The following is a 26,389-nucleotide window of genomic DNA, read 5'->3' as shown; positions in this document are numbered from 1 at the left end:
CGAGGCAGGAAGAAATAATCAGGTGACATACCATCACTATGAATGACATGTCATTATAAAGCATTGTCAACATGGAATGCCAGGGGTAACAAAAGTCTACTGGCACAGGAAAGGTGGGTATGTTGCCTTTTTATACCCATAGCATGCTATTTGATAGAGGTGTCTTGTATTCTGCTTCCAGCTGCTCCTGTGTCATTCCCGCACATGCACCAGCTCCTGGCCGCTTTATCTACCAAATCCTTATGACTCCAACCTAAGCCAATGTGCCCCAGACTTTACAAGGGTCCACAGTGCTCTGTGTCTGAGTAGTAAGGTTCTTTTGTTTCCTGTCTGCATTGGTTTTCGTTAGTGTCTGCTGCATACAATTATAATTCGGCTTGTTAACCTGATTATGTTTTCTCTTCTGGGCCAGCCGTGACCTCTGCCTTCTTTCCGCTCTTCACTGAACTCTGCCACAGTCAGCCCTTGTAATGTCCAATAGTGTTGATCGCAAATATTCTAATCACTAATTTTAATTGCGAATATCGGCACTTTGAGAATTCACAATGATTTAGAATTAATCGTGAATTAATCTTCGTAATCGTGAATATTCTAGATATTTTTTCATCAGTACCCTCACTGCTTCTTGATTGTGGGCCAATGAGAAGGCTGCAATGTCTTTGTCAGAGCTTAGCAACATCCCTAGCAACCAATAGGAAAGTTGCCTACCCCTTACTATATAAGAACCTCCCCAGCAGCCATTTTCAGCAGTTTTTTGCAGTTCTGAGAGAGACAGCAGTGTCCTTGCTGTGCTCTGTGCTTTGCTGAGTCATTTACATTGCTGGGTCAATTAAATGGGATAGTTAGTTAGTTAGTTAGCTCATATATATAATACAGATAGTTAGTGGGAGATGTCAGTGTAGGTTAGATAGTGATATAGTGTAGGTTCCAGTGCAGGGTGTTAGGTAGTGTGATAGGAATTACTGTACTGTGCATTTTCTCCAGTCTCAGGAATCTTCTAGCAGCTTGAAAAATTTAGCAAAAGTGACCCACGCCTGTTTAATAAAGGAATGGCAAATCACAGAGTCATAAGAATCAATGTTCTAGAATGGTTATTACATGGGAAATGCATGAAGCTATTAAAACAGGCATGTAACAGGACTGTTGAAAGGTCCTCTTTAAGTCAACGCCTTTAATTGCTTTTCAATGGCTTTTTTTTTTTTGCAAGATATCACAATGAATTAAGAAATTTGAGTTTAAGTGTTAATTCTACTACATCTGTATTATCACACCAATTAAACAGACATGTTAGAAGTGGTGAAAGGTCCTCTTTAACACGACTAGTTTAGTTAACATATGTTGTTAAGCATGTGTGTTAACTCTATTTTTATAAGACTTCATATCAATACTTCCCATCGATTGCTCGGCAATAAATGTGGATTACGAGACGGAAGGCATACTCAGAAATCAATAAAGTACAGAATCTACATAACGTTGGCAGTTTAACTGTGAAAACGATGCTCCATGTAAAAAGGATGACATAAACAGCAGATCTTGGAGAAAACTTAGAAAGCACTTTATTTATTTGCATTTTGTTGCAATCATAATAAGGACAATCACTGGTAGTCTCTGCAAATCATGTGGCTTTTCTGCTAATCATAATAATGGTTTTCCTATGTAGTATCTACTTGGTTTTAATAAATAATAGAGCTTGAACACATCAAAGCTTTGCACTTCACATTTAATTTGGTGTCGTTGAGCTCCGGTGCAAGTCACTTGAATAGATTAATCATAAGTGACAATAGTTTAACAATACGATGCCCACAGCGCATCTGCTGTGGAAGTAACTAATGAAAATTGTACGTTACTTCTCTAAAATTAGAGCTCCTGTTGTCTACTTCACGTGTGCATAGCCACTACCATTTATTATGTGATCCAAGAAAGAATTAAAATGTACAACTGTGAAAATTTATAATTTGCATTCAATCTATAATCTATAAAAATTGCTACAGCACAATACACAGTAATATTAGTCAATCTCGAGTGTTAATTTCAATTCCCTGTAGCAAACAGTGTAAGAGAGAATGTTTGCACTTTTTTCCTGCCTTTTTTCTGATATTTTCAAGCAGGAGAAGCACAAATTGTGTCTTTATTGGACTTTCTTTAAATTTGTTACGAGCAACAGTTACTAACTTTGGTTGTGAAGTTGCTATGCATCTGCCTTGCATCTTTAACTGGATTTGGTTATTGTCTAGGCTTGCCTCGCTGGTAAGGGTTAAGTGCTGATTGTTGAGTCTATTTATATGTTAGACTCATTTCATTCTGGCTATCAGGTATATTGTTCGCCATGCACATTTCTTCCCAGATTTTGTTATTCTGATCTTGTTCTAGTTTAGTGTATTCTAGAATCTTTCTGTTGTGATGTTCTGGCTGGGTAAAATTCATATAGGGTCTGTTCAGTATTGTTTCATTTCTGTTTATTGCCATTCATCCACTATCTACCTGCATATTTTATCCATTATATATATATATCCACCATGTCCTCCTTGTGACCCTCAGCATTTGGTTCCTTGTTTTGTGCCAATGTTGATACGAGCTCCACATACAATGCATTTAGAGTCTACATACCTGTGTGCTATGTGCTAAAATAAAAAAAATCTAGTTTTCCCAATCTGCACTCAGTACCCCATAATGAGAAAGCGAACAGAGTTTTAGAAGTGTTTGAAAATTTATTAAAAAGATAAAACTAAAATTTTGCATAGACATAAGTATCTAGACCCTATGCTGTGACACTTGAAATTTAGCTCTGGGGGACTCCCATTCATTTTGATCATCTTTGAGATGGTCCTACACCTTGATTGCTGTCCACCTGTGGTAAATTAAGTTGAATGGACATGATTTGGAAAGACAAACCTATCTATAAGGTCTATATAAGGTTTCACAGCTGACAATGCGTATCAGAGCACAAACTAAACCATGAGGAGTAAAAAACTTTTTGGCCTCAATTCTAAGCATCATGTCTGGAGGAACATCAAGTCTGGAGGCACTGTTCATCATCTATCCAATACCATCCCTATAATGAAACATGGTGGTGGTGTTTTTAATTTGATAGGACAGGGAGACTGGTCAGGGTTGAGAGGAGCAAATGGAACAAAATTCACAGACAAGACAACATATTAGTAGTTTGTGGACAACTCTGCGGATGTCCCTGAGTGGCCCGGCCAGAGCCCTGACTTGCACCCAATCAAAAATCTCTGGAGAAACCTGAAAATGGCTGTCCATTGATGGCCCCCATTCAACCTGACAGAGCTCGAGAGGATCTGCAGAGAAGAATAGCAGAAAATACCCAAATCCAAGTGGGGAAACCTTCTGTTGTTATGTCCAAGAAGACTGGAAGTTGTAATCGCTGTCAAAGGTTCTTCAACTAAGTCCTGAGTAAAGGGTTTGATTACCTACCTCTATACAACATTTTAGTTTTTCCTTTTTAATAAATTAAAAAAGATTTCTAACATTCTGTTTTCGCTTTGTCATTAGAGGGGCTGAGTGCAGAATGATGGGGGAAAACTATTTTTTTCTGCTTCCTGGCAATCGCTTGCTTGTTAGTTGAGTAAACTTCTGCTATTACATGCTGTGATCACCTCCTCAGTAGGGGGAGGAGCAATCGCTAATGCCATTTTTCGTCCCCATACTGACTCATTGTTTGCCAGCTGCAGATAGCGATTAAACAGCACGATCTCTGCCGGCAAACAATGATTTTTAAGCATGCTTAAAAATCACGATTGCCTGAACGAGCAATTTGGGTAATTGCTGGCATTTTTAGTACTGTATTACAAAGCCAGATCGTCGCTAATGAGTGTTACTACAAACACTTATTAGCAATGTGTCATGGTCTTACCTTCTTGCTGTTCTCCTTCGTTTGACATGTGCTGGCGGCCATCTTGGTTTCTGGGTTTCTTGTAGCCTCCCACCCTGCGGCTTCTCCTTCCCACTGGGAGGAGCTGGATGCCTAGCTCATATATATAGGAGGTCTGTGGCTTCAGTTCCTTGCTTGGTCCTCCTGTGTTCACATGCTCTAAGACTGCTGCTGCTTCTGGTTCCTGATCCTGGCTTCGTCTGACTACCCTGCTGGTTCCTGATCCAGGCTTCGTCTGACTACCCTGCTGGTTCCTGATCCAGGCTTCGTCTGACTACCCTTCTGGTTCCTGACCTCTGGCTTCACAAGACCCTGCTTCGGTTTAGCCATCCGTTTGGACTTTTGCCTTACAGCTTGTTTTTCAATAAAGCCTTCTTATTTCCACTTATCTCTTGTTGTACGTCTGGTTCATGGTTCCATGACATTAGGACCAAGCCATGAATTCTGACGGTACAGGGCCATCCTCGCTACCTACGCTGGTTGCCAGACTTAATCAGCAGGATCACCTGTTGGGTCGGTTCGCTGTGGCGTTGCAAACTCTGCTTGAACGCACGGCTCATTTAGCTTCCGTTGCCGATGGGTCGGTTGTCGCTCCTGGGCCCGCTCCTACTGCCGGTCCGGTTGTTGCGCCAGAGTCTACCCCGACACCTGTTGCTGCGCCTGCGGTGTTTCGGGGTATGACCGGTTCTGCCCCCCTTCCACAGCGCTTTGGGGGAGAGCCAACTCAGTGCCGAGGTTTCCTTAACCAGGTGGGCATTTATTTCGAGTTGCTGCCACATGCCTTTCCTACTGAGAGATCAAAGGTGGGCTTCTTGATCTCGCTGCTCTCGGACAAGGCCTTGGCCTGGGCCAGCCCTTTATGGGAGAACAACAATCCGGTGGTTGCCGAGTTTTCCGGTTTTGTTGCTTCTCTTCGGAAGGTATTCGATGTGCCGGCTCGTGCTGCCTCTGCTGCGAAGCTCCTTATGTCCATCAGACAGGGTTCACGATCCGTAGCTGAATACGCCATTGAGTTTCGTACCCTGGCAGCAGAGGTGGGCTGGAATAATGAGGCTCTGGTCGCTGCTTTCTCTCATGGTCTCTCGGATGCCTTGAAGGATGAGGTTGCAGCTAAGGACCTACCAGTGGAGCTCGAGTCTCTTATTTCTTTCCTGATTTTGATTGACACCAGACTCAGGGAGAGACCTTCCTTTAAGGAGAGCCTGCGGAGGTCTTCTAACAGATTGGCGCCTACGTTTGCTGTCCCACCCGTGCCTCCCTCTCCTCCCACGCCTCCTGGGGATGACTTGTCTGGGGGTGAACCCATGCAGCTGGGGTTTGCTCGCCTGTCCGAGGGGGAGAGGGTACTCCGGAGACGCGAGGGCCGATGCATGTACTGTGGTCTCGGTGGGCATTTTCGGTTGGCATGCCCGAACCGTCCGGGAAACGCTCGCACCTGAGATCCTGTCGGGGGCAGATCTTGGGTGGAGTCTCCTCGTCCCCGGTTTCCCGTGTTGACAAACCACTGATTACTGTTGTCCTCTCCTGGGTCGGGGGCTCGGTGACGACCCAGGCGTTGGTGGACTCTGGTGCTGGTGGTTTGTTCATTGATAGTGTGTTCGCTGCCGCCAATTCCATTCCTCTGCAGCCTCGAGGTTCCCCACTGGCTCTTGAGGCGATAGACGGCAGACCCCTTCTGCCGCCACACGTGACTCAGGAGACCCTTCCAGTGGGGATGGCCATTGGTGCCGTTCACAGAGAGTCGGTCTGTCTCCAGGTTATTTCGTCTCCACACTACTCGGTGGTCTTGGGGTACCCCTGGCTCCAGAAGCATAATCCGACTTTCGATTGGAGATCGGCCGAGATCCTCTCGTGGTCACCGCAGTGTGGGGCTAGTTGCATCCATGGGCCTGTCAAGTTGCTGTGTACTTCCTCGGACTCTCTGTTGCCTCCTGAATACGAGGAGTACCGGGATGTATTCGATAAGGTGCGTGCGGTTGCCCTACCTCCGCACCGCCCATACGTTTGTGCCATAGAGTTACAATCTGGTGCCGTTCCTCCTCGTGGCAAAGTCTATCCACTGTCGGTAGCGGAGAATGAGGCCATGGAGGAGTACGTGAGGGAGGCGCTTTCACGCGGACACATTCGCAAATCCTCGTCCCCGGCAGGGGCTGGATTTTTCTTTGTGAAAAAGAAGGGCGGTGAGTTGAGGCCTTGCATCGATTACAGGGGTCTCAATCGCATCACGATCAAGAACGCTTACCCGATACCCTTGATTTCCGAGCTGTTCGATCGCCTCAAAGGGGCCACGGTCTTTACCAAACTCGACCTGAGGGCGGCATATAACCTGGTAAGGATCAAGGCGGGCGATGAGTGGAAGACCGCGTTTAACACCAGGACCGGTCATTATGAATCCTTGGTTATGCCCTTTGGGTTGTGCAATGCGCCCGCAGTCTTCCAGGAATTCATCAACGATGTTTTCCGTGACCTGTTGCAGCAGTGTGTGGTGGTCTATTTGGATGACATCTTGGTATATTCTGAATCCATGGAGGCCCACATTCTGGATGTCAGACGAGTGTTGCAACAGTTACGAGAGAACAAGCTGTTCGGTAAGCTTGAGAAATGCGAATTTCACCGATCCCAGGTAACCTTCTTAGGTTACATCATTTCCGCTGAGGGGTTCTCCATGGATCCTGAGAAGGTTTCGGCTGTCTTACAGTGGCCCCAGCCCAGTGGTCTTCGTGCCCTGCAGCGCTTTTTGGGCTTTGCCAATTATTATCGGAAGTTCATCAGGGACTTTTCCATGCTAGCCAAGCCTCTCACGGATCTGACCAGGAAGGGCAGTAATCCCCAGGTCTGGCCGCTCGAGGCCATCCGAGCTTTTGAGGCTCTAAAGTCCGCCTTTGTGTCGGCTCCGATTCTGTCGCATCCCAACCCTGGGTTGCCTTTTGTCCTCGAGGTGGACGCGTCTGAGACGGGAGTAGGCGCCCTTCTGTCTCAGCGTAGAACACCAGAGGGTCCTCTGCTTCCTTGTGGGTTTTACTCCCGGAAACTGTCTTCCGCGGAGTGCAACTATCAGATTGGTGACAGGGAGCTATTGGCCATCGTGCAGGCCCTTAAAGAATGGAGGCACCTGCTCGAGGGCTCGGTGGTTCCGGTTCTCATCCTGACGGACCACAAGAATCTGACCTACCTCTCTGAGGCCAAGAGATTGACACCACGTCAGGCCGGATGGGCTCTGTTCTTGTCACGTTTTAATTACGTGGTCTCCTACCTACCCGGTTCCAAGAACATCAGAGCGGATGCCTTATCACGGCAGTACTCCGAGCTGTCCGGGGAGGAGTCGATTCCGACTTCGGTCATACCTCCGAATCAGATCCTGGCCGCCATTCGCACCAGCCTGACCTCTCCCCTGGGTGAGCAGATTTTGGCGGCTCAATCTGGTGCTCCCTCTGGGAGACCCAACGGCAGATGTTTTGTGCCTGAGGAGTTGCGCACTCGGTTGTTGCGAACCTATCATAACTCCAAGGCCGCGGGGCATCCTGGAAAGAATCAGCTGTCCTGGGCTGTTTCACGTCTGTTCTGGTGGCCTTCTCTACGTTCCGACATCGCCGCATACGTAGCGGCATGCTCCGTTTGTGCCCAGAGTAAGTCCCCTCGGCACCTTCCATTGGGCCTTTTGCAACCCATAGCCACCGGGGAGCGTCCATGGTCACACCTGGGGATGGATTTCATTGTGGACCTCCCTGCATCCCGAGGCCATACGGTCATTCTCATGATTGTGGATCGTTTTTCCAAAATGTGCCACTGTGTTCCTCTCAAGAAGTTACCCTCTGCACAAGAGTTGGCCTCGATTTTTGCCAGGGAGGTCTTCCGGTTGCACGGTTTGCCCAAGGAGATTGTGTCGGATCGGGGGAGTCAGTTTGTGTCCAGGTTCTGGCGCGCCTTTTGCTCCCAGTTGGGGATTCATCTCTCTTTCTCCTCGGCCTACCACCCTCAGTCCAATGGGGCCGCAGAACGATCCAATCAGGCCTTGGAGCAATTGCTTCGTTGCTATGTCTCCAATCACCAAGACAATTGGGTTGACCTCCTGCCTTGGGCTGAGTTTGCCAGGAACACGGCGGTGAACTCTTCCTCTGGGACGTCTCCCTTCATGGCCAATTATGGGTTCCAACCTGCCGTGTTACCGGAGGTATTCTCTCCCCAGGATATTCAGGCTGTGGAGGATCACCTTTCCGTCCTACGTGCTTCTTGGGTACAGATCCAGAGGTCCCTTGAGGTCTCTGCGCAGCGCCAGAGACTCCAGGCTGATCGCAGACGAGCGCCCGCTCCTTCCTACCAGGTCGGAGACCGCGTATGGTTGTCCACCCGCAACCTCAACCTTCGAGTGCCCACTCCCAAGCTGGCGCCTCACTTTGTTGGTCCCTTCCGAGTGCTTCGCAGGGTAAACCCGGTAGCCTATGCCCTTGCGCTTCCTCCTGGCATGCGGATCTCCAACGTGTTTCATGTCTCCCTGTTGAAGCCACTGGTGTGTAATCGTTTCACTTCCTCGGTTCCTCGGCCTCGTCCGGTCCAAGTGGGCAATCGTGAGGAGTATGAGGTGAGCAATATCCTGGACTCACGCCTGGTCCGCGGTCGGGTGCAGTTTTTGGTCCATTGGCGTGGTTATGGTCCAGAGGAGCGTTCCTGGGTTCCCTCCGCAGATGTCCATGCTCCTGCCTTGCTCCGAGCCTTCCACGCACGCTTCCCTCAGAAACCGTTCTTTACTCCGCGGAGGAGGGGCCCTTGAGGGGGAGGTACTGTCATGGTCTTACCTTCTTGCTGTTCTCCTTCGTTTGACATGTGCTGGCGGCCATCTTGGTTTCTGGGTTTCTTGTAGCCTCCCACCCTGCGGCTTCTCCTTCCCACTGGGAGGAGCTGGATGCCTAGCTCATATATATAGGAGGTCTGTGGCTTCAGTTCCTTGCTTGGTCCTCCTGTGTTCACATGCTCTAAGACTGCTGCTGCTTCTGGTTCCTGATCCTGGCTTCGTCTGACTACCCTGCTGGTTCCTGATCCAGGCTTCGTCTGACTACCCTGCTGGTTCCTGATCCAGGCTTCGTCTGACTACCCTTCTGGTTCCTGACCTCTGGCTTCGCAAGACCCTGCTTCGGTTTAGCCATCCGTTTGGACTTTTGCCTTACAGCTTGTTTTTCAATAAAGCCTTCTTATTTCCACTTATCTCTTGTTGTACGTCTGGTTCATGGTTCCATGACACAATGATCTCACCGACCATCAGCAGATCAAATACAGCTCTGAGTCCAGAGTTATTATGATAATGCCTATATTCATCTTAAGTTATCTATGTATTTTATAACATTAAAATAGCCCTACTTTGTCATCCACCAACCTCAATCAAGGTCTTGTGATAACTGTTAAGGTGCCTATAAACCTTCAATAGATTGTTTCGCCAACAAATGTTCCTTCAAACGCTCTCATACATGTGCCTGCTTAGTACACCGGAAAATGAATGTATTATCAATGGGAACAAGAGAATTGGCAGTAGTTTACCTCCGCGAGGAACAAAGAATTGCCAATCTATTCACTCCTACGACATCACCAGTTAGAAGAGAGTCAGGCCGACTACCAACACATAAGATAGTTGGCCAGTGTGATTACTTTTACCCGTATGGGCCTTTAGGTTCAACTAGCAGTGTGAGAAAATAAGCTCTGTATATACAGATATTATTTATTAGATATTCGATAGGTCATCAATATCACACCTAATCAGTGTGGGTCTGAGACAACGCACCTCATTGCAGCCTCCAGTGCTGGCACTACTACTTTGAATGGGGTTGTTCTTCAGTGTAGAGGCCTACTCTGGTTACTGAAACTCAGCTCCTGTCCACTTTAACAGGAGCTGTGCTGCAGTAACTTGACACGGAGTTGCGTTCCCTCTTACATACAAATTACTAGTTCTGACAGCAGAGGCTAAAGGGAATATCTGATCAGATATGAACTGATCAGATATTGATGATGTAAACTGGGTATAGGTCATCAATATCAGGATCCTAGAAAACCTCTTTAAAGGTTGGTCCTAAAATGCCAGTTAATTAACAAGACGCAAGACACTATGGGGTCATTTACTATCCAGAAATACACTTATATTAGACGTATTACTGATGCAGATTGCAGCACAAAGGTTATTTGTGCCATAATTTGTGACATTTCCCCCGCTAACCCCATGTCTAAAAAAGTTGGAGTGGCGGGGAAGGGGACAGGCCAGCAGGCCCATCTCATTCATTATTTTCTATGCCTGTTTTAGGCATAGAATATCGTCTAAATGTAAGCCAGCAAGGAAGCTGTCTTACATTTAGACTGGTGCTGGATACATGAAAGTTATGTAGAGGCGGGCGCCTTCAGAGAATCCAACGCTAGCTATAGGGGCTATTAAGACCGGAGTCTAAAATGCCGGTCTTAATAAATGACTCCCTATGCACCTATGCCTATTATGGTTCTGGACATAAAAATAAGACACCCATAGCAGTCTATAGGGTATAGAAAAAGATATGTAGATATGTTTCATTGGATCACAGACAGTAAAAATAGACATAGAATAAAATATGGCACTCAAAACAAGTCCCAATAGTCTTTTGTGATTGAGAACCTTTTGAAAAAAACTATTGATGGGACAAATGTCTTCAAATGTATTATTTTTGTTTATGTGTTTTTTTTTTTTTAACTCTAACCCAAACCTTCTCAGCGTCTTTGCAGTACTCCTCCCAAGTACACAAAAGAGGACACGCTGCATTGAAAGGAGAAGGAAACTTGGTTTGTGATACAGCTGACATCAGACTGGTGTTTTAGGCTCATTGGGAGGAGGACTGAAACCACGCTGAGGAGTTGTGGTGAGAGTTTTTCTTTTTTTTTTTTACTCTCATAATAAACTTAGATAATGCAATTGAAGACATTTTGCTCTGAGTCCCATCAATTTTATGTTTCATTGGATCCCTTATTTATGCAGTGCCATATAGAGGCACCACACATGAAGTGTCATGTTCTACTATTGGAATTTTATCATTTATCTATGATGAAAATGAATTGTTTAACTATTGCCTTTTCTGTGTGCTATTTTAGATAGTTCTTGTTGCTAGGTAAATGTCCCCAATCTCACTTACATGCTGCCATATGTATTAAGATTATAACAATTTATAAACGCAGTTAATAAAAGATCACTAGTTCACCCCTTAACATGGTTACTGCAGTCTCTTTGATAATGAATTAACGTGTCATCTACAAAAGCCTTTAAATGTTATAATGAACTATATTATACTCACATAATTTGAGGCAAGATCTGGGTGAAGGTAATCTATTCCTGAAAGCAAAAGACATTTATTAAACAAGTCTGAAAAAAATGCATGCATTCTACAGATAAATGAGGACAAATGTAAGAGACTAGGGAGGATTAACGAAAATGCTTTCCCCTTGACAGTTTCTGCACTCAATTTATGCATAACACAGACATTTATCAGGATAGAAATGACAAGAGGATGACATGAGTCATGCCCTCAAGACGGCAAGAAATTGGATTGTTTTAGTGGAAGTTGTAAATGGAAGGTAAATTGATAACTGAAGTAAAATCTTCGCGATTTCACTCCACTCTTGTTTTTCAAACAGATATAAATCTTAAAATATACTTTACAACAACAGACATTTGTGTTACACTTTTCTCACCCCAGGGACTCAAGAAAGTAGGATATTTATGGAGCATGGAGTCAGAGGCTGCCACTTAGGTGCTCAATCCTCAACATTCAGTAGGGTCAGATTTTTTTTTATCGGAATCCAATTAACCTCCCCTGTTCTTGGGTGGACACTTGAGAGTACCCAGAGGAAACCCATGCAAACATGAGGAGACCATGTACACTCCATGAAGATGTTGTCATTGGTCAGATTCAAACTCAGGACCCCAATACAGCAAAGCAAAGGGGCTAGCTACTGAGTACCCAGAAGAAACCCAAGCAAACATGAGGAGACTATGTACACTTCATGAAGATGTTGTCAATGGTTAGATTCAAACTCAGAATCCCAATGCAGCAAGGCAAAGAGGCTAACCACTATGCTTCCCCTACCTTACTAACATTGATGTTAGTCAAGCAATACATTAAAATAACCCTCTGATTCAAGAGAGAGAAAAAAAATCACCTGGGGAATGAACAGAACACTCACCTGGTGCCCACCTTCTCATGTTATCAGCTGCAGATCCACCAATTCCTAGACTCATCTTCTGCCAGTACTTGGATTGGCTACCACTTGGATTGGTGGATTGGCCAGCACTGCTCATGTGAGAAGTGATGTTCAATCCAAGGGCAGAATTAAGTGTTTCAAACTCTTGATGGATGTCTTAGCAAGTGTAATCATACACTTGAGATCACGTCTGATGTACACAAGCCTAGAGACATCCATCAAGAGTTAAGAGGCAGGATGGGGGCACAGCAATCTTGCCTTAGTGTGTCAAGATCACTGTTCCCTGGAATTCCAACTGTCCATTTAAATACTGCTCACAGGGGGAATAAAGTGGTTTTGCAGCAAAGTTGTCCACCATATGAACTATCCAAACACATGATTAAAGGCATGGGGACCACTGACCAGAGCTATGAGGTTCTCAAGGTGGTTCGGAGGAAACTATGGTGGTAAGAGGTTCCTTTTGATTCTATTTGTCCCTTTGATCTAAGTGTACCTTTTGGAGATGAGCGAATCAAAGCTGACAAAGTGAAATTCGTTTAGAATATCAGGAAAAATGAATAAGAATTTCCTCGCGCTTCGTGGTAGCGAATCATATTTTTCCTAAAATGGCGGCTACACGTGTGAGGACTGAGGACATGGGACAAGGAACTCTGGGAAGGCGGTATCATCCAGATTGACATGCCTGCATGCAGCCAATCAGCAGCCAGCCAGCCCTATGATGTTACAGCCCTATAAATACGTCGGCCATCTTACAGTCAGATGTTTTCCAGCATTCAGAGTGCAGGGACAGACGTGTGAAGGTGCTAGGGACAACTATTGGAAAAATGATTGTGGAAAAAAAAGACAGAAAAAACGATTTATAACTGCAGAGAAAGGATAGAAAGGAATCATTTCACATCATCTTAGTGCAGGGAGAGACGTCAGAAGGCGCTAGGGACATTGATAAGAAAGTAATTTACAAGTGCAGGGAACAATTATTTGAGGATCCAAATAGTCATTAGACAGCTCTGTCATTCCAGATTTTTGTTATTGGGCTTCACGTCTTATGTTGAAAAGCCTTTAGAGGCTTATGTCTTAGTATCTTATTCAGTATGACAAGAAAAATATATACACATTTAACTTCTGTAGTTATTTCTGTTGAAAGCATATAGGGGCGTATTTCAGTAACAAAGAAATATATATACGCACTGCACTGTTGCAGATATTTCTGGTGAAAGCATATAGGGGCGTATTACAGTAAAAAAAGAAAAATATATTCTCTGTGCATTTCTGTAGTTAATTCTGGTGAAAGCATATAGGGCGTATTTCAGTAAAATAGGAAAAATATATACGCATTGCACTGTTGCAGTTATTTCTGGTGAAAGTGTATTGGGGCGTATTTCAGTAAAATAAGAAAAATATATATGCACTGCACTGTTGCAGTTATTTCTGGTGAAAGCGGGCGTATTTCAGTAAAATAAGAAAAATATATATGCACTGCACTGTTGAGGTTATTTCTGGTGAAAGAGTATAGGGGCATATTACAGTAAAAAAAAAAATATATTTTCTTAGTGCATTTCTGCAGTTAATTCTGGTGAAAGCGTATAGGGCGTGTTTCAGTCCAACAAGAAAAATATATGCTCAGTTCAATTCTACAGTTATTTCTGTTGAAAACGTACAGGGGCGTATTACAGTAAAAAAAAGAAAAATATGTACGCATTTCACTGGTGCACTTATTTGTGGCAAAAGAGTTTACTGGCCTATTTCAGTACAAAAAGAAAAATATATTCTCAGTTCACGTTGGCGGTTATATGTGTTGAAAGCATGGCTGGGATTAAGCAGGGTGGCAGCAGTGGGAGGTTGGGAGACAAACATGCCCGGGGTAGAGCACCTGATTCGCAGCAGCCTACCTTACCGGGAAGTAGTGGTGCAGGGGTTCACGGAAGTAGCGGTAGTAGCAGTCAGTGTGTCCGTTATATGTGGTAAAATCTTTATTGAAGTATTTCGGTTGAAAAACAACATTTATTCAGCTGTCAGCACTGCGGTTATATGCGGTTAAACCTCCATGATGTCTCCATGATAAATCTGCAGTGTGGCTTCTACACACTTTCAAAATAATCCTTTAGTGGAGCGAATAGATGCCGGATGACCGGGACGCTCCATGACCCTCCCAGGAGCTGCTGTCAGGAGCAGCGGTTCATTTCTGAGACGTCCATACAGTGTGGGGGGAATCCGAAAACCCTTTCCATCTCCATGCTCAGTTTTATGTGGTAAAATCTTTATTGAAGTATTTTGGTGAAAAAATAAATTTTATTCAGCGTTCAGCGCTGCAGTTATATGTGACTTATTTCAGTGGGAAAAAAATTGTATTCAGCGTTAAGCGCTGCATTTATAAGCGGTAATATCTTTTGTGAATTATTTTGGTGGAAAAACAAATTTCCACCTCCCCATTAACTTCCTCCTCTCTTCATTCTCATCCTCAACACACACACTGACTTGACACCCCTCAGCTATATATATAAGTGGTGCTAGCACCACCTCGGGGTGAAAAAAGGTAAATGACACTGCCAGCCTATTAAAGGGAATTACAACATGATACCAGAATACATTTTATATGACATTTAGCAACAGTTTAAAGTGCCCACATATAGCACATAGTGGGACACTGCATCAAGATGAATGAGGCGTGGATCAGCCAGGATTTTCACACACCAATGCCTGAGGCATCAGACTAGATTATCTATGGTGCCACACCAACAATTGACAAAAGAGATTGGTTTCTTCTGGCTGCCTGCCTCAGCTACTATTCTGATGCTGTTACCCGCCTGATGCCACACATCTGATGCCAAGTGCTCCTTCTTTCACCCACCATCTTCAGCAGGTATTGCCACCAACCTCCACAGCAGTGGTGTAACTACCGGGGGGCCCGGCATCCGGCAGTGTGCGTGTTAGTCAGTCTTGGATTGTATAATACAACGGCTGCCGCAGCCCCTTCACACACAGCGGCGCTGCACCAAGGCTTCACTTCACATACAGTGCGGGCCTGCCGCCCCTCTTACTGCCAGACAGCGCAACTTCCAAGCCGCTGCAAGCTGGCATCGCGCTAGTCTAAATAGACATAAGACACGCCTACAAAGTTCTGACCTGACAGAACAGTACCCGTATATTGCGGATCCACAAATGCTGTCCGCAATACGGCCACGGAGCACATACGTGCGTGTGCAAGAGGCCTAAGGCTTAAAATAGCTTCACAATGGTAAATCTCTGGCTTAGTAACTTTTGGAGCAGCTACGACATATCATGTAAACAGTGCCCACTCCCCTCATAGCATACCCCCCCCCAGCCCTGTGTATAAATGCTCAGGTATGGCACTGTTTTGGGGTCCCCCAGCCTTTTCCTGTCGGCTCAGAAGCTCTCCCCTCTTACTTGTCAGCCTTCCTCCTTCCCACCCACAGACTCCACTTTCCGCATGTTTCCGGCTCTGCCCGCTGAGGATCACGGGAGTTGTAGTATCCCGCAGTCACCAAGCTTCAGCTATGCCTACCTCGCATAGGCTTTCCCGCCCTCTATACTCAGGCCCCACCCATAACTTTGAGGCAGGAATCCTTGGAGTGACGCAGTTGGTATTTTGTGACAGAAGCGTAAGGAGGTGGGGGATGTTGTGCGGTGAAATTCGCTCGTTTTGTGGAAAATAGTTTACTATTGCTTATCAAATGGACGTGTAGGTAATTTATGAAGGAATGTTAGGGAGGCCATGTAAAAATCTCGGTATATTGCCTGGCCCTGTGCCCCCCCCCCCCCTTGACTTTGCGCCCTTGGCCCCTGTCTGTGCCTCTCTGGCCCTTGTCTCTGCCCCCTTGGCCCCTGTATGCGCCCCCGGCCCTTGTCTGCACCCCCCTGGCCTGTGCCCCCCTGGCCCCTGTCTGCGCCCCCCTGCTTGCTGTTCTGCCATCTACTACTGCGTATGTTGTTGCTCTTATATATGCAAAGGATGTGCGCTTATATGTGCCATAATAAGCACTAGTGAAAAGACATCAATGTCCAAGATGGGCCAATCCCTTTAATTAGGTGCAGAACAGATTTATCAACAGTAACTTTTTTTAAAAGTTGCAAAAGAATGTGCAATTCTGACTCCAATAGGTAGGTGATGTTAAAAACTGGAGTAGCATTTTGAGCTAATAATGTTATTTGTAAGGATGTGCCAGTTTTAACATGAAATCTTTGATAAATTTGGTGCAAATTACACCAATGCAGACCTCAGCAAAACTGACTTAAAAAATTACCTTCATGACATATTGCCTTGAATAAAAGTTATGATAGAATATAATAAAACATGTAAAAATAAAGTCAATAGGTATAGCAAATAAACATTAATTCTTTCATTTTTTAGAAAATGAATTCAGTTTGGTGCTTACCATCATCCATAATTGCTATAGTAACTCCTTTCCCTGTGTAACCCAGCTCCCAAGCTTCTGCTACATTTAAGTCAAGTCCTGGTGTCCCATCAGCTTGACCTGTGTTGATCTTTAAATAAAATGACAAAATGTCGCTTGAGAACATTGGTTATTGATATTCAAAAGATATAACATAATACACTGTATTTTTCTGCATCTTAAAGGGAATCTGTCAGCAGATTTGTACCTATGTAACTGGCTAACCTGTTGCATGTTTGCTTGGCAGCTGAAGGCTGAAGTGCGCGCTTTGCTGAGAAAAAAATACGTTTTAATTTATGCAAATGAGCCTCTACAAGTAACAGGGTCTTTGACATCACACCTAGAGGATCTGCTCTCTCTGCACTTTGATTGACAGGGCCAGATGTGATGATGTTTTCACTGCCTGGCCTTGTCAATCAAAGTGGAGAGGGTGCGTCAGGTGCAGAGAGAGCAGAGCCTCTAGGTGTAATGCATGTGGGACCAACACATATGCTTTTAGCTGCCACGTGCACATGCACCAGTTCAGCCACTTTCATAGTGTAGGTACACAACTGCTGACAGATGCCTCTTAAGACCTACTGCAGCTTAAAGCCACATTCACACATACTTTGTTGGGGTCTGTTTTGTCAAGAACTTTTCAAAGTCAAAAATGCTGCACCCAGCAATAACACATTTTATGGTATTTTCTCCAAAGACTGTAAAATCCAATCCACATTACTTATTATTAACACAAAAAAATAACTTTTTAACCATCAAGTGACATGGTGGCATGCAATGTATAAACTCATACATGCTTCATGATCATATTATACTTACTAGATACCACTGCTTTGTAAATAAAGGGTCATTCATGTTAATATCGATGTCATTTATATCTCTATATCCTCGTTTCTTTCTGTCAAAACCCTCTTGTTGCACAACTTTTCTTACCTGAAATACGATAAATGTGTGATTAACAATTTTTCATGATTATTAATGCACACTAAAACATAATTAATTAACAAGAGTGTATAAATAATTGTTAGAGCCATGAAAGCAACTCATGTGAATTCTGCCACAAGCCTCCTTTAGGCCTCTTTCAGACGGGCGTTGCGGGAAAATGTGCGGGTGCGTTGCTGGAACACGCACGATTTTTCCGCGCGAGTGCAAAACATTGTAATGCGTTTTGCACTCGCGTGAGAAAAATTGCGCATGTTTGGTACCCAAGCCCGAACTTCTTCACAGAAGTTCAGGCTTGGGATCGGTGTTCTGTAGATTGTATTATTTTCCCTTATAACATGGTTATAAGGGAAAATAATAGCATTCTGAATACAGAATGTATAGTAAAATAGCACTGGAGGGGTTAAAAAAATAATAAAAAATGTAATTCACCTTAGTCCACTTGATCGTGCAGTCGGCATCTCCTTCTGTCTTGATCTTAGCTGTGTGCAGCAACAGGACCTGTGGTGACGTCACTCCGGTCATCACATAGTCCACCACATGATCTTTTACCATGGTGATGGATCATGTGATGACCGGAGTGACATCACCACAGGTCCTGTTGCTGCACAGAGCTAAGATCAAGACAGAAGGAGATTCCGGGGCTTCGCAATCAAGTGGATTAAGGTGAGTAAAATTATTTTTTATTTTTTTAACCCCTCCAGCGCTATTTTACTATACATTCTGTATTCAGAATGCTATTATTTTTCCTTATAACCATGTTATAAGGGAAAATAATAATGAACGGGTCTCCATCCCGATCGTCTCCTAGCAACCGTGCGTGAAAATCGCACCGCATCCGCACTTGCTTGCGGATGCTTGCGATTTTAACGCAACCCTATTCACTTCTATGGGGCCTGCGTTACGTGAAAAACGCAGAATATAGAGCATGCTGCGATTTTCACGCAATGCACAAGTGATGCGTGAAAATCACCGCTCATGTGAACAGCCCCATAGAAATGAATGGCTTGGTATTCAGTGCGGGTGCAATGCGTTCAACTAACGCATCGCATCCGCGTGGAATACTCGCCCGTGTGAAAGGGGCCCTATGGTTTGCTGTTCAGGTAGAATTGCCTTTCTTGTTGTAGACTGCAGTCGGAGCTGATATTTATTGCGAGACTATTATTAGACTATGCTGCTAGGTTGTCATTTGATGATGGACATGTATTCTCCACACAGAAGAAACCAAAAGTATTATAACAAATCACTGCCTCGTGTGTGACATCACCTCCCAGGATCACAGCTGCTGTGTGACAGGCAATTACTAAACATACCAAGAAAAGCAATGATATATTAGCCCAAGGAAAAAAAATCTTATGAGCTCTCTCAGCTTCTTTTCTATTACCTTAAAAACATGAGTAGTTATATGTTTTATATGACAATGGTTCAGTTATATATACAATGCTCAAATGTAACCATTGTGGAAATAACAAACACATGTAAATATGGAAAGATTCCTCTTACAGTGAAACGTTCAGAGCAACCATTTAAAAAGGGTTTTCTGGACTATGCTTAGGATAGGTGATCAATATCAGTTCGGTAAAGGTCCGACTCCTGGCACCCCGTCCGATTAGCTGTTTGAAGGGGCTATGGAACTTGTGCAAGCACTGTGTACTCTTCAATGTTTACCTGCATGCCGTCTACTTTTGCGGTGTAGTGTAATTACAGATGTTCATTCCATTGAATTGAATGGATAGCCGTCTACAGTGTAGACCAGGGGCGTCGCTAGGTCAAAACATTTGGGGCTTGAGCCCCGGATGTTTTGTCCAGTGCCCCGAATGTTATGCTGGCCTGGTAGCATTTAAAAAAAAATTGGGCTATTACTTGTTCTGCTACTTGCGGGCTGCGCGGTCATGAGTTCAGTCACTTAGGTGCGCAATCCTGTCCTGTGGCGCATGATCCCGTGAGACCCCTGCTGTAGGTCACTGTTCTTGCGTGATCACACGCGGCAGGACCGGATTGCGCACCGAAGTGACTAAACTCAGGTCCACGCAGCCCGCAAGTATCAGCAGAACAAGTACCAGGGGGTGGGGGATGATCTGTGGGGTTGCCCAGACGGCTAGGCCCTTCATAGTAGTTATTAACCCCTTTCAGCAGTCCTCTAGTCACTGAAGGGGGGACTGCTGAAAGGGGTTAATAACTAGTGTGAAGAGCTTCCCCCCCAAGTGGTGATGGCTTCACGGGTGGGTGCATGGGTTCCCAGGGGCGTGGTACATGCCCCGGATGTTTTCAGACCCTAGCAATGCCCCTGGACGGTGTACAGGTAAACATTGAACTTGCACGAGTGCTGCGTCCCTTTCAAACAGTTGATCTGCAGCTTTTCTGGGAATTGAACCCCCGCCGATCTAATACTGATTACTAGTGTTGGTCGAGCACCAAAGTGCTTGTGTGCTCTGGTAGAACACTTACCGATGCTCGGGTGCTCTGTAGAGCACCCGAGCACAATGGAAGTAAATGGGAGAACCCGAGCATTAAGCCAGGAACCCCCTGCTTTGAAGAGGGGAGGGTGTCGGGACTGTAGTTCGGCTTAGAAGTCCTTGCTCTGACTCCATATATAGCTATGTCCATATATGGAGTCAGTGCTTGGGGACACCCAGTGGATATAAATCTAATTTAGCCTCTATTTCTGAAAACTCACAACCTTCTACATTACAGCCAAGAATGTTAACCACTACACTATAGAGCTGCATGGCTAGTATGAGACTTCTGCTGTATAGGAATACTTACTAGTAGTAAGTATAACTATACTATACAATACCACATAAAAGGTTAGTATATAAAATGAGAATGCTCGGACTGGGAGGAAACGTCTGTATGTGGGTAAGTAACTGGCTCAATGATAGAAAACAGAGGGTGGTTATTAATGGTACATACTCAGATTGGGTCACTGTCACTAGTGGGGTACCTCAGGGGTCAGTATTGGGCCCTATTCTCTTCAATATATTTATTAATAATCTTGTAGAAGGCTTGCATAGTAAAGTATCAATTTTCACAGATGACACTAAACTGTGTAAAGTAATTAACACTGAAGAGGACAGTATACTACTACAGATGGATCTGGATAGATTGCAGTCTTGGGCAGATAAGTGGCAGATGAGGTTTAACACTGACAAATGTAAAGTTATGCACATAAGAAGGAATAATGCAAGTCACCCGTACATACTAAATGGTAAAACACTCGGTAACACTGACATGGAAAAGGATCAAAGAATTTTGATAAACAGCAAACTAAGCTGCAAAAACCAATGTCAGGCAGCTGCTGCCAAGGCCAATAAGATAATGGGTTGCATCAAAAGGGGCATAGATGCCCGTGATGAGAACATAGTCCTACCACTTTACAAATCGCTAGTCAGACCACACATGGAGTACTGTGTACAGATCTGGGCTCCTGTAAACAAGGCAGACATAGCAAAGCTGGAGAGGGTCCAGAGGAGGGCAACTAAAGTAATAACTGGAATGGGGCAACTAGAGTACCCTGAAAGATTATCAAAATGACGGTTATTCACTTTAAAAAAAAGATGACTGAGGGTAGATCTAATTAATATGTATAAATATATCAGGGGTCAGTACAGAGATCTATCCCATCATCTATTTATCCCCAGGACGGTGACTGTGACGAGGGGACATCCTCTGCGTCTGGATGAAAGAAGGTTTCTACACAAACATAGAAGAGGATTCTTTACGGTAAGAGCAGTGCGACTATGGAACTCTCTGCCTGAGGAGGTGGTGATGGTGAGTACAATAAAGGAATTCAAGAGGGGCCTGGATGTATTTCTGGAGCGTAATAATATTACAGGCTATAGCTACTAGAGAGGGGTCGTTGATCCAGGGAGTTATTCTGATTGCCTGATTGGAGTCGGGAAGGAATTTTTTATTCCCCTAAAGTGGGGAAAATTGGTTTCTACCTCACAGTTTTTTTTTTCCCTCTGGATCAACTTGCAGGATGACAGGCCGAACTGGATGAACAAATGTCTTTTTTCGGCCTTATGTACTATGTTACTATACAGAAGAAGTCTCATATTTTCATTTATTTTTTGTAACTGGCCATGCAGCTCTATAGTGTAGTGGTTAACATTCTTTGCTGTAATGTAGAAGGTTGGAAGTTCGAATCCCGCCAGCAACTTTTCAGAAATAGAGGCTAAATTCGATTTAGGCTGCTTTCACACTAGCGTTCGGGTTTCCGTTCGTGAGCTCCGTTTGAAGGAGCTCACGAGCGGACCCGAACGCAGCCGTCCAGCCCTGATGCAGTCTGAATGGAGGCGGATCCGCTCAGACTGCATCAGTCTGGTGGCGTTCAGCCTCCGCTCCGCTCGCCTCCGCACGGACAGGCGGACAGCTGAACGCTGCTTGCAGCGTTCGGGTGTCCGCCTGGCCGTTCGGAGGCGTGCGGATCCGTGCGGATCCGTCCAGACTTTCAATGTAAGTCAATGGGGACGGATCCGTTTGAAGATGCCACAATGTGGCTCAATCTTCAAGCGGATCCGTCCCCCATTGACTTTACATTGAAAGTCTGGACGGATCCGTCCCAGGCTATTTTCACACTTAGCTTTTTTTAGCTAATATAATGCAGACGGATCCGTTCTGAACGGAGCCTCCGTCTGCATTATTATGGGCGGATCCGTTCAGAACGGATCCGCCCGAACGCTAGTGTGAAAGTAGCCTTAAATACACTGACTCGAGCACACGCGATATTCGGCCGAACACTGTAATGTGCCGAACATAGCGATGCTCGAGACGAACTGGTGTTCGGCCGAGCATGCTTGCCCAACACTTCTGATTATCTATCCTGAAGATAGGTCATCAATATCTGTAGTCCAGTCAACCCCTTAAAAAAAGACCTATCACTTATCCTGCCTTTTTTTTTTTTCATAGCTGCATTCCCATAGGCAGCATTTGAGTCCTGGCAACAAATCTGGGGTGACAAAAACTGCATGGAGTTTATTTGCTTTCCCTTTGTTTGAGTTGGTATCCTACTATGCTCCAAGGTCATACTGATCTGGAGCCCCAATGGAGACAATCAGTGATGATGATAATGTCATTGAGAGGTGCTATGGAATATGTTGGATATATAAGCAAGATAAATCAATATTCCCTATGAAATAATTTTGGAGCATTTATCTTTGAAGTCTGAATTGTGCTATTCCACTTATATTTATTCTATAAATAGATATATAAACTAATGGGTTGGTGTTAATGGCATGCTTGGGTCTCCCATCCAGGTCAGAACTGGGCTCAGCCCTGTTTGGCTGCCCACATTAGTCACGGTGAAGGCTGTTTTGGATGGAGAGGCTGGAAAATAACTGGTTGGTATTACCAGCTGGGGGTGTTTCCCTACACACTCTGACATTGTCCAGTCAGAGCTGCCAGTGCCAGACTATGGAGACCCACACTCCTTTGAAAGTGGCAATGGCAACATGTTGTTGTTGTCAATTTGTTCATACATTTATGGGAGAAATAACAAGAATAACACAATATACAGTTCTATGAGAAGTTGGTCCAGATTTTTTAATGCTATTTCATGCTGTCTTCTTGCTGCAAGTTGTGATTACTGATATCTACTCCCCAATTATCTGAACAGTGATGTCAACTTTTCATATTTAATACTTTTTTTAATAATCATATACATATATAATGGCAAGGTTACACCATCTCTCAAAAGGGTACCTGCCCACTGTGCAGATTTGTGTGCAGAAAATCTGCAGGAAAACAACATGAAAAATGTGATAAAAATGGTTCATAAATCTGCATTTATTGCCGTTTTTGGTTCTGTTTTTGGTGTGAATATTCTGTGTATTTATACAACCACATTAATTCCTATGGTGAAACCACAATACATCAGCCACAGAGCCCCACAAAGAATTGACATGCTGCAGATTTTATAAGCTGCACAGCAGGTCAATTTCTGGGCATAAGAAATACTAACTTAAATAAGATTTGGAAAATCTATATTGTATTACACTGCAGATTTTTGAGCAGAAAAGAATGATCCATACCATGATACCCTTAAGATCATTTTACACAGACCGATGTTTCAGGCAATTATCGAAAACAAACCAAATGTTTCCAATAATTGCCTGATCGTCATCAGAGATTAACATGCATCAATTGCATCCGCTGTATGGGGATGAGCTTGTCCCTATAGAAAATCATTGTTTCTGGGCAGCAGATCCCCTTTTCACAGCACTGTCTGATGCACAGAAATAATGATTTTAGCTCCAGGCTAAAAGACCAGGATCACCTGATCACCCCTGCGTATTGGCGTCTTCATTGGTTGATCGCCGCCACCTTTTCCACAGGACAATTATCAGGACCTTTAGACTTCAGTTTAATGTTGTGGTCACCTAGTTAGGGGTGCAGTATATCCTTTTATCTACTCAGTGACTTAGGCAGAGGCATCATTTGAAGCTTATGGGTCCTAAATAAAAAATGTAACAAGGTCCCTAATACTGGTGTCCAGGGGTGGACACAGGCAGCTGAGGGCCTTTGTGCAAAAACAGCACATGTGCCACTTGCCTGTAATTGTTCATCAAAAAGCATCCTTTTTGTATTTCTAACAATTCACCAGTAATTAAGAACCATTAAATTAATTCATCAGGTCTTTACATGGAATTTAACCCCTTAAGGACATAGGACGTACCGGTACGCCCTATTTCCCGAGTCCTTAAGGACACAGGACGTAACGGTACGTCCTAACTTAAAATCGGGATTCCGGCGCCGCGGGGGTTAATCGCAACGGGATGCCGGCTGAAATCATTCATCCGGCATCCCGTAAAAACAACACTGGGGGGGTCATTTGACCCCCCGTATCGGCGATCGCAGAAAACCGCAGGTCAATTCAGACCTGCGGTTTTCTGCGTTTCCGGTCCATTCGGGTGTCCTGTGACCCGATGAACCGGAAAAAGACTGCGATCGGTGGCGTGATTATACACCACTAATCGCAGTACGAAGATTTGAAGAGGCGGTGCTGGCCCTGGTGCTGAACGCGGCTGTCCAGGGTGCTGATTGGTTCAGGGGAGAGAGGCACGAGATTCAAACTTCCTGCGCTCCTCTCTCCCCTCCTCTTCCTGTTCTGCACGAGCACCCGGCAGCATCGTCCAGCACCAGCTCCTGCGTCCCCCTAATCGGCATCCATCACCCTTCTGCACCCATTGCCACCCAGGTAGGTTAGGGTCAGTGAGGGAGAGGCACCGTTAGGCAGGGAAAGAAGGGAAAAGTTAGTTAGGAAAAAAAAAATTAAAAAGTACTTTTATTCAAAACTTTCTTTGATCCATCTATCAGACCTCAGACCCCCCCCTGCTGCTTGCCCACAGATAGAAACACCCTCCTCACACATAACAGCTACCACCCGAGATGTATGTTGGACTCCATACCTTGGAGCCAGCTATTAAGGGTCAGGAGGATTGAATCTGATGGCCCAAACTTCACGCGTAGGGTGGATGCCATGTGTGATCGCTTTATAAAACGTGGCTATCCCAAGACACTGCTAAGTAGAACAAAGAAAAGGGTGGCGTTGGTGGATAGAGAGTCTACACTCCAAAAACCCACAAGGGCTAGGTCGGGGGCTAGGGTTCCCTTTGTATCCATCTTCAGCCGGGACAGTGGTGACATTGCCCACATCCTTAGGAAGGAATGGCACATACTGCAAAGTGGTTTGCCAGATATTGAAGAATTTAAGTCCCCACCGATGATGGCATACAGGAGGAACCCTAGCCTACGTGACAGGTTGGTGAAATATGATGTTGGTGGCCGCGCTTTGTGTTAACAAGGGCTCCTTGCCCCACGCAAAAATGACACTTTTCCATGTTTGTCTTGCTGCATATGTGGTAACATTCTAAAAGGGGATCATTTAGTGGCAAAAAGTATAAAATTAATGGCTACTATACCACGTGATGTTGTCATTCAATGCACCTGTAGTCTTAATAAACACAAAAGAACAATCCGCAAGGCAAACATGGACAAACCTGTAGCCAAACATTTTGTGGAGGCCGGGCACTCTGTGAACCAACTGCGGTTCAGGGTGATTGACAGTGTGGGCATCCTACACAGGGGTGGAGACAAGGATGCCGTACTGAGAAAAAAAGAACTCAAATAGATATATATGCTGAGGTCCTTACAGCCCTTTGGACTCAATTTGGAGTTCAATGTGGCAGGGATCAGCTAGATTCCCATCCGTTATATATATATTTTTTTTTTTTTATGTTTGTAGCTTTTTATGCACCCCTTTAAATGATTTTAACAGTGGTGAAACATCTATGTCAATGCATTTACAGCTTTGGAATTTTTTCCATGACTGTGGTTTTGCAGCAGTGGGCATGTCCCACTTTGAGGACGTACGCATCTACCTACATGTCATGATCCACACTGGAGATCTATATGTTATATTTATGCGGCACTGCTGGGTTTTAGCAACAAAACGCGACTTACAACACGATTATTTCAGCGGTCATGTGATCGAGTTCTTCTCGTCACATGACTTGCAAGCCGGCTATGACGCGGTCGGTGCAGGCGCCCCTGATTGGCTGTTGCGCCGCTAGTGTAGTCTCGCGCTTTTTCTGCTATACCTTGGATTGACGTGGCCGAATGGTGCGCGCGGTCTTGCGCAGTCGCGGCCGAATGACTTGTGTGGACATGCGCAGTCGTCATAATCGAACGCTACGGGTCACGTTCATTGCCATTATGGATCATCTAATACAGGTGAGGTAGATGGGGGTATGTTTATTTATTAGCAACTGCTGTGGAAGTGTTTGTTCATTCACTAGTAACTGCTGTGAGAGTCCACTGTGATTTGCTGCATTTGATGTGGGTTGGTCGATCAATCTGACCATTGGGCCATCATTAATGTGGGAGTGTCTAATTTTTAGTATTTATATGTGAGATAACAGTCTTAGTCTGACTCATGAACAGC

At 44.8% G+C, this 26,389-nt stretch overlaps 1 protein-coding gene across 2 annotated transcripts in view; it reads right to left on the bottom strand.

The window, feature by feature from the left end:
* The window catches only part of PCSK2 (proprotein convertase subtilisin/kexin type 2), a 256,020-nt gene that overhangs the window by 61,876 nt on the left and 167,755 nt on the right, over positions 1–26,389 (bottom strand). For both annotated transcript variants that reach the window (XM_044291434.1, XM_044291435.1), the window contains 3 exons: positions 17,323–17,436; positions 16,489–16,597; positions 11,188–11,225 (listed from right to left, as the gene is read on the bottom strand). In XM_044291434.1, coding sequence (XP_044147369.1) covers positions 11,188–11,225; positions 16,489–16,597; positions 17,323–17,436 — 261 coding nt within the window. The remainder of the gene's footprint in view (positions 1–11,187; positions 11,226–16,488; positions 16,598–17,322; positions 17,437–26,389) is intronic.

The sequence above is a fragment of the Bufo gargarizans genome, chromosome 4 (genome assembly GCF_014858855.1).
Source record: "Bufo gargarizans isolate SCDJY-AF-19 chromosome 4, ASM1485885v1, whole genome shotgun sequence".
NCBI classification, from domain to species: domain Eukaryota; kingdom Metazoa; phylum Chordata; class Amphibia; order Anura; family Bufonidae; genus Bufo; species Bufo gargarizans.
The sequence above is the reverse complement of the archived record's forward strand: the minus strand, read 5'-3'. Positions and strand labels throughout refer to the sequence as shown.